At 43.1% G+C, this 9,473-nt stretch overlaps 1 protein-coding gene across 1 annotated transcript; it reads right to left on the bottom strand.

The window, feature by feature from the left end:
• Positions 1-1,912: 1,912 nt before the first annotated feature.
• LOC118472944 (uncharacterized) lies at positions 1,913-2,542 on the bottom strand. The gene has a single exon (XM_035960961.1). It carries the CDS (start codon positions 2,350-2,352, stop codon positions 2,233-2,235), a length of 120 nt encoding a protein of 39 aa, XP_035816854.1. The 5' UTR covers positions 2,353-2,542; the 3' UTR covers positions 1,913-2,232.
• Between the last annotated feature and the right edge of the window lie 6,931 nt (positions 2,543-9,473).

The raw sequence follows: 9,473 nt of genomic DNA on the forward strand, positions 1-9,473 counted from the left end.
AATATCATTTTTGCATGCACGGTTTTCCAAGTTTCGAGTAACCTGCAGTTCAAATCTGAATTTTCCGAAGAAATTCAAATAAACAAACTAAATGTACTAGGTATAGAAAACACTGTTATAATTGTCCCAAAATGGTACATGTTGGTCTACATAGTGTTGGAACATACCACAAAAAGTTTGGTGACCAAAATAAAAAAAATAAAAAAATGATTTGCCGAGTGTCTACATAGGACACTCGGCAAAGACCCTGTTTGCCGAGTGCCAGATATTTGACACTCGGCAAAGACTGACGGCCGTCAGTTGTAGACGGCCGCTAACGGCCCTTTGCCGAGAGCCGTATTTGCCGAGTGCTTGACCCTCGGCAAAGCAGTCTTTGCCGAGTGCTTGGATGTGCCGAGTGTTCTACACTCGGTAAACTAACTCTTTACCGAGCGCAGAACTTTGCCGAGGGCGGTACTCGGCAAATTCTGCTTTGCCGAGTGCCCGATAAAAAACACTCGGCAAAGCCTTCGGCACTCGGCAAAGGCACGGATTCCGGTAGTGACCTTTCGAAATATTACAACTTTCATTCAGGCCAATTTTTGTTGGAGACTATTTAAAAAATTAAAAAAAATCAATTTCAACATTGTTTTTAGAGAAGCTATGTTAATAAAAAAATTTGATTCTTAATGACGTTTTTAAGAGAATAATCAGAGATAGCTATTTTCTAATACGCATGTATAGTGGTGCCAATGTAAAACCTTTAGTAAACTAGTAAAATGACAGTGTGTTGTGGTTGCACACAAGAACAAATATTACATTTTATCTTACTCAAAATACCTAAAAGGTATCAGTTGAAAAGGAGTCTGACATCTTGTTTTATAGCTCAGATCGTCCGTCGTTCTTCAGCTAGTGGAGTGGGACTATATGGAAGCGCTACGAGTGAGCGACTTCCTGTTGTGTTGAGCTTGAGTGGCTCCTTACGGCCTATTTGTAGGGTAATGAACCACTAATAGGGTTTGAGTGGTTTTCACGGCGTATTTATAGGGTAACGGCCCACTAATATGACTTTGTGTGGTTTTTACGGCGTCTGGCTGAGAAGGAGAATAAACCTACCTGCTTTATGTTTCGTACATGACGCATGATAACATTTGAAATTGATGTTTTATTGTAGTAGAGAAATGTATTTATACTGGTGACGGGTAACCATGTCCCACAGTTTTATTTCTACTAACGTCCACATATTATGATCTGTCAGTAAAAAAAGAATAGCTACCATCCGAAAAATCTACTGTACTATTGTTTTATTTTATATTAATAATCAAGGGTAAGGCATTGAAATTTCGTTTAATAAATGAGTACGACATTGAGATGACATTTGAAATGATTGAGACAAATAGCCAGTCTGATTAGGTAACCACTCAACATAAACTCTTGTGTTTTACTCAGCTTCCACTGAAAAGAATTAGTTGTGATTTAACAAGCTTCCACTCAAAAAGATCAAAGTGTGTTCCCTAGTCGATGCGTCACAAAATCACAGTTTCAGCCGTGACGTATCTAGGCCTGCGCGGCCAGACTATATCTTGTGTTTTTTTCTAAAACTCTTTTTCCTATCTTAAATAACTTCGCAGAGCACACCGACTATTCTACATCTTCAATGAGAATACTTTGCCATTGATTTCACGTCAACAAGATTTGACCATTTAAAAGGGAAAACGATTTTGCTTAAGAAAGAATGAAAACAAAAATGGAAGACAGAAAAGATGTACTGCTTTATATATGGTGAAAATAATTAAATAAGTTCTCCCTCCACACATATATATTTGATCTCAACTTTCTATTGAAAGCATAAAGGCACAATCATCTCGTATGAATCATTTCAATCTATTATGAAGTATATCTTCATGACAAAAAGTTTCAGCATTTGAATCAATTAGGAAAGTATATATTCATGGCACAATCATCACCGTTAACAACAACATATTTTTCATACCAATCTTCTTTCAGCAGTACAAATTATGGCAATCTCAGACCACAGAGCTGGATCAGTCACCCTTGCCTGAAACAACATGCAAGCAAAGAAAACAAAAAAGATTGCCACTCGAACCAGCACACGGCCGGCCATCCTGTACAGAGCAAGTGAGCAACTACGCCTAAATTCTAAAACTCTACCAAAATGGATACTAGCTCCAAACCAAAAAAATAAAAAACATCTAGAATGGAGGGGAAGTCATCTCCCATGGAGACCAATATCTAATCGCTCCAGCGAAGCAGCATGACGACGCAGCGGCGGAAAATGTAGAACCTTGCCCTTTTCTCCCTGAAGGCCCTGTTGAGCCTCCCCATCTGCCTCCCTTGTCCTCCAAGCTTCATGCCTGCCTGACGAAGAAGAGGTTTTCGGTGTGCAATGCAAGTGAGAGAAGGAAGAAGGGGGTGCAGAACTGGGCAACCTGCTGTAGTGCAGTGGTATGTTGAGAGGGAATGCAGCAGGCAATGGCTTTATATAGAGGGCACACAGCAAAGAGGATATGCCATATCAAAAGGACATCATACCCCCACATGCAGGGACTTTGTTAATACACTAGGAGGCATACTGCTGACCCTACGCTTATCCTACTCGTTCGGCTGTGCAGGCAAAGAGCTTTAGGAGCTAGCAAAAGCTTAAACTATGCATGGCCATGACCGCACCACAGAACTGCTACGGTAAAAACAGACAAGATAAAGTGGCCGCCCATCCACCCGTGCAACTATGGTGGAGGCCGGTTGTTTAGTCACTCCAAGAAAAGGACCCCAAAAACTATTCCCAGCATGCAGCAGTGCTTAGTGGGAAGCTTCCAGGAAGGTCACCTTGATGCATAGAGTAAGAGCGATTAACCTCATCCATGACAGACTTGTCTGATTTCACCTTCTATGTATTGGCATGAAGTTACTGCTAATGGATTACTCTCCATGTGATGAACACTCAAACCTTTTGGGTACAACTTCAGACTAAGAGACATGGTTAGGTGTTATAAGTACCACAGGTGAGTACGAGTCTCTTCAAGTGAGTACGAATCACAGTGGAAACGAATTTTAGACTAAGATTAAAAAAAGTCACTTGCTGGTACTCTTAGTTGTGTGTACATGAGATAGACTGATCTATTGTGAGGACAGACTAGGAGGGCTCAAATCACGAATAAAGATCTACTACTCCGGTGTACTATTAGTTGTTGTTTAGTACAGCGAGACTGTTGGGGGCCTTCGGCTTCCGAAGGTCCTCTAAAACATAATTTGACAACGTTTTCCAAGTGAAATATGTAAACAGGCATCTTCGAAATCGGGTCATGAGTATACAAGAGCATGGTCAGGACGAAGCCTGAGAGAGACGTAAGGCGATTATGACGAAGGATAAGGTGATCACGAAGCTGTGCGTAGAAAAGCTTCGGCATAACAGCAGAGAAGGGAAACCGACTTAAAGATGAAAAGGCAAATTAGACCTCGAAGAATTACTATAGAGTTATTGATAAATGTAAAGGGCATGAATGTAATTCTACATGGGCTGCGTCCCTTGCCTATAAATAGATGAACAGTACTCCCACGCTGACTTGACATTCGCTTTTTGCATCACGCGTTGTACCTTTATTTTCCGTCAACCCGAAGGTACATTTATAATTTGTTATTCTGGATATGATAATGCAAATAAAAATAAATTTGTGACAATATTCATATTATTCTCCATATTTCGTATATGGATTCTTCCTTATCATCTATTGTGCTTACGAAGGTTCTTTCCTTCATAACCTTCGTCCGGAATTCATTATATCCGGAGAGATATAATGTCTTGAAGGACGAAGGACTTTAATATTTAATACATTTTATGTTGCCTTGTTCTTAACTCTTAGCATTTGAGAACAAGTCCCCAACATTGGCGCCCACCTCCGGTGAACTCACGTCCATTTTTTGAGTTTTGAACACCTTCGGCAAGCATCACCTTCGTCATGCCGCCGAAGAAAGCTTCAGCCACAGGGGCTGCCACTCTGCAGCCGCTGGATCCCAATCAGGATGTCCTTTCTCTTAGGGAGGTCCGAAGCCAGAAGAGGAAGGCCACTAGTCCAACGCCTCCGGAGGACGACTTGGATCAAGAAATCCAAAACTTGGAGATGCTCCATCAACAGGTCCAACGAAAGAAGGAAAAGATGGCTCGTCTAGCTGACCTACAAAAGCAGATAGACGAAGCCTCTGAAGAAGATCGTCATCTTGCTCAAGATGACCAGAACCGAAGGCCTCCGTGCAGAGAGCTTCATCAGGAGGGCTTCTACAACGAGGACGACTGGTATGAAGATTTCCATCATGGAAATTTTGCTTTTGATGATACTTCTCCTCTGTCAACAGAACTGCAGGCTACACCTTGGCCCCAGTCTTACAAGCCACCCCAGCTCCCCATGTACGACGGTCATTCAGACCCGAAGCAATTCTTGATGAGCTATGAAGCAACCATATCTTCGTATGGTGGTAATACTGCAGTCATGGCAAAGTCTTTCATCATGGCTGTCAAGAGTGTTGCACAAACCTGGTACTCCTCTCTTCGGCCATGAACAATCACCTCATGGCAAAAGCTGAAGGACATGTTGATAACCAGCTTCCAAGGGTTTCAAACGAAGCCGGTCACTGCTCAAGCTTTATTCCAGTGCACCCAGGACCACGAAGAATACCTTTAGGCGTATGTTCGAAGGTTCCTGCGTCTGAGGGCACAGGCACCAACAGTGCCCAATGAAATTGTCATTGAGGCCATGATTAAGGGGCTTCGGCCGGGACCTTCAGCTCAGTACTTTGCCAGGAAGCCTCTTCAAACTTTGGAGAAGCTGCTCCAGAAGATGGACGAGTATATTCGAGCTGACAATGACTTCCGCCAAAGAAGGGAGGAAGCATACAGGTTCTCTGAAATGACCAGGGGCTTCGGAGGAAGATTCCATCCGAGGCACATCAGGTCAATTCACAACTCTGCTCAGAGTGATGATAGAGGGAGTCAACAGCAAAGGCCACAGTACTCCTCGCAAGCTTCGGGGCAGCAGCAAAGCTCTTTCCGGCCGCCAGCTCCAAGGGGCAGAGGCGCCAGGGGCTTCGGAGGAAGATTTGGGGATCAGCCAAGGAAAATTTATTGTCTATTCTGTGGTGAGGACAAGGGCCATACCACCAGGATGTGCCATGTTACCATCCAGAAGCAAAAGGAGATAGCAGAAGCTACAGCGCAGCAGAGTCAGCCGAAGCAAGTCATGCATACTGCTTCGTACCATTCACCTTATATTCCAGAATATGTAGGCAACCACCCTTCAGCTTCTGTTGCTTCGGCAAGCCAACCCCAAGCATCTTGGCAACAGCCTCCACCTCCACCACCAATGCAACGAGGCCAGCAGCCAGAAGGGAGTCAACACACTCACCTTCAACGGGACTTCAGAGAAGAGTCCGAAGCTCGCACAGTCAATAGCACTGTGCCAGAGTCGAAGCACATTTACTGACAAATATCTTACCCCGACATCAGTTTTTCGCATTCAGTATTATTTTCTTTTTAATAAGGAACAATTATGGGAGGCTTAAGTGTTTTTTGTCGTTTTTAATCTCTTGTAACAGTTTCGCTTTTTACCATAATGAAAATATATCTTCTCCATAGACTTAAGTTGCCGAAGCATAAGAATTTATGGTGGCAAGAAGGACCTTCGAATTATCAAAAATTTTGTTCTAAGGAACGCAGCGTAATTTCTTCGGAGCAGCAAAAGTCGTTCCTAAGGGAGCGCAGTGTAAGTTTTCTGCTCGAAAGTCGTTCCGAAGGGAATGCAGAGCTTACAGCGAAAAATAAACGCTGATTTCGCTGAAAGTAAAAGGCGAAGAAGCTCCTAAGGGAGGCTTACAGCGAAAAATAAACGCCGATTCCGCTGAAAGTAAAAGGCGAAGAAGCTCCTAAGGGAGGCTTACAGCGAAAAATAAACGTTGATTCCGCTGAAGTAAAAGGTGAAGAAGCTCTTAAGGGAGGCTTGCAGTGAAAAAACATCGACCTTCGGCAAATATCATTTTGCATAACATCACATCATTACATCATCTGCATAGCATAACATCATACATCATATTGCATCAACAACGCAAGAAGGGAGTCTCGGTATTGATATTCGAAGATTGTTTTGAAGACATAGTGACAAGGCACAAAAAATAGCTATTGAAGAGTTATACCTTCCTCAAACTCTGAAATGGAAAGATTTATTGATTATTGATTTTACGAGGATTGGTTACTGATTTCATGAGAACACGGATATTATTTACGAAGCATGAAAAGAAGGGAAGGTGTTTTTCGCCGAAGGCTCAAAAACGGTATGTATATGATGTTTCATGCATCGTAAAGAATAGAACTATAAACAGCTAGTATATTACATTCAAAGTTACAAAATATTACACACAACAAATGTTACATTCTAAATGTTTTTTACAATAACAGCTAATCTTCCCTTAGAACTATCTCTGCAGCTTCGTTTAGTAGTTGATCAACAACTTTATCCATGATGGCTTCGGCCATTTTCCTAATTTCGTCGTCCCCCTTCGCGTGGGGGTCCGCAGATGGCTCAGCAGGTTCTGAGGGAGGAGAAGATACGACTATATTACTATTACAAACTGTGAATATTATAAACCGTGAACAAGTTCGAAATCAAAAAATTACAACAAAGAATCAAAAACCACTAGTCAATACCTATTTGCCCTTCGGGCTCTGCACTTTTTTCAGCGGCCTCGGCTACTTTTCTAGCATCTTGAATGCCTTTTTCGCTTTTTCGAATAATTTCTTGGGCCATTTCCCGGCCACCATTGTCCCAGATGTCGGTGAAAATTTTTCCACTGACCAGGCTTGCTTCGGCCGAAGGGTCTTTTATATCTTCGGAGGATAAGACGGCTTCGGATTGTGCCAAAAATTTCACATGCTCACAGCCTTTCCTCTCCAAAGTGGTAGCAATCCCCCTGGCACCTTAAAAGGCACATATGTCTCTGCGACTATTCAAAATTTCTTCAAAGGCCTCAGCTTCGTGGCTGATCCATTCGATTGGGCCTTCGGGGTCACCCCTTATGAATTTCTCTTCACTTGAAAAAGCGCCAACGCTGGCGAAGCTGGTTTTTACTTTTTTAACACATTCCATAGATTTTTCATAGCATCTTTTCTTAGATGCACGAAGCTCTTCAACATTTTTCTCCAAATGATTTGCCCATTGTTCACTGATTTCTCGTTTTGCTTCTTCAAGTGTGTGCTCCTCTTTAGCTCTGGCTAGTTGTTTTCGAAGATCTTCAATTTCACGCTTCTGAGCCTCAGCTTGAGCATTAAAAGTAGCTTCATCTTCTTTTATTCTATTTATCAATGAATATAATATTTTATCTTTTTCGAGACCTTCGTTCCTTAGTTCAATAACTTCGGAACGAAGGTTGCTGAGGGCCATAACGCACCCTTCGTCTTCAGCATCTTTCTGAGCCCTGAGGGCATTGCTAAGTATAAGACCCTGCAAAAAGTTTGGTTTCAATAAGTTAAATAAATGAAAAATTTTGATTTCAAAAAACAATACAAAGACCTCATTTTCGCACCTTTAAGCTATTGTACGCCAAGCTATCGGCTAGCTCGTCTTTTGATAATACCGAGAGCCCGTTTTCTAGTGTTGGGAATCCGAAGCTCTTGCTCATCTCCCGACAGACAGAAATCTCCTTGGTGTCAGGGAGACAATACAGGAAGTCTTCTTCTCCGCTGCCGTTGAAAATCAACGCCCCCTTTGGATATTTCAGTTTTTGGGCGTAAACTGGGCTTCTTGCTTTTCTTTTTCAGTCAACTTTTTCCTCGAAGCATGCCGTAAAATATAATCGAAGGCTTTGGAGAATGCTTCGGGGGCGGCAGTGCCAGTTTCTTCAGCCAAAATTTGCTCTGCTATTTTTGTTTCTTCGGCTTCCAAGGATTTCACCTTGGTGGGCTCTGAAGGACCAGCTTCAGTTTCAGATTGTTGCTTTGAAGCTTCGGCAACAAAGGCTTCAGTGTGCACTTCGGAAGTTTCAGCAATTTTCTTCGGAGTCGTGCTTGAAGACTTTATTGTTTCCAAAACATCCAGTACATTAACCATCCTTTTTCTTTTAGGGGTCATTGCTGGACCCTTTTGGCTCTTTGGCACTTCAATTTTTGCTGAAGGACTTAAAATTTCCGATGCCTTTGTTTCTTCAGCCTTCGGTTCTTCTATTTTTTCTGTTACTGGCACTTCGGCCAGCCCTTCAATACTCGGCAGGGGGTTGGTCCTTTAGCTTTGGTGGCCGAAGAGGTCTCACCGACAAACTCATGCACTGTGGCCGGTTCAATATAACGTGGCCGGTGTGTGAGAACCTTTATCCTTTTCCTCTTCGGCGCTGGCTCGCTGGTGGCAGCGGAAGCAACTTCTTTCGCAGAAGATGTATTCTTTCTTTTTTGACCCCGCATTGGATAACGGTAGTCGGGGTAGACAAACCCAATTGCATCAAACACTCGGTTGAGTCTCTTCTTCTTTCGGCCTCCGAAGGCCGCTGATAGTGCAGTGTCTTCGGCCTTCGAGTATAATCCAAGCAATTCATCACTTATGGCCACAATACTTTTCAGCCAGTCGTCATCTGGCTCGATGAACTTATCTGCGTATTTGAATGTGTATTTTAGTCTAACTAGACCACCTTCGTCAGGCTCCCTGATGGTTTCCTTCGGCATTTCCCATTTTTCTGCAAGTGGCCATACTCTGAAGGCAACGTGTTCTTGGACCAAATCCCTCGTCCCAATAAAAGAACAAATCACGCCGAAGGCCCTCTGGCATTCTTCGGCTGCTTCATCCATTTCCACCTTCGGCCTCCGGAGGCCGAAGCGTTGCCAGATTGGGCGCATAATGATATCTTTAATATCTTCCCGTGTTTTCATGTCATTCTTCACATAAAACCATTCCGTCATCCAGTCGCCGGGCCACGTCTTTCGAAAGGTTGGCACGGGACAGCTTGACCCAGATCGGGCGCCGAAGCTGTAGCAGCCAAAATTGTTGTGATACTGCTCTTTACCCCAAGGTTTCGTCTCGTACAATAGCTCATGTATGTTGCAGAAACTTTTTGCATTTGGTTCTAAACCTTGGCTCCTTACGACCCAGACAAAGATGCCCATCCTTATGATTGCTTCGGGAGTAAGTTGATGAAGGTAGATTTCAAATATCTTCAGTATTTCCACGACAAAACTGCTCAATGGAAATCGCAGTCCAGCCTTTAAGAAGCTTCGAAATATCACGACTTCATTTTCCTCGGGAGTCGGACAAGTCTTCTCTCCTTCGTCAGCCCTCACAATAGACAAGTCCCGAAAATATCTACCCCTCATATTGACAAGATGGCTTTCTTTAATACTTGATTTACCAAAAACCGCATGGCTTGGTCGCCAAGGTCGATCTTCGGAGTCTTCACCACCACTATCCACATCATAACTCTCACTGTCACCAGTGTCTTCAGATAAA

Source organism: Zea mays, chromosome 7 (genome assembly GCF_902167145.1).
Source record: "Zea mays cultivar B73 chromosome 7, Zm-B73-REFERENCE-NAM-5.0, whole genome shotgun sequence".
In the NCBI taxonomy this organism is placed as follows: Eukaryota; Viridiplantae; Streptophyta; class Magnoliopsida; order Poales; family Poaceae; genus Zea; species Zea mays.

What these genes read in the sequence shown, in the direction of transcription:
- LOC118472944 (XM_035960961.1), bottom strand. Translation starts at nt 2,352, where the DNA reads ATGAAGCTTGGAGGACAAGGGAGGCAGATGGGGAGGCTCAACAGGGCC.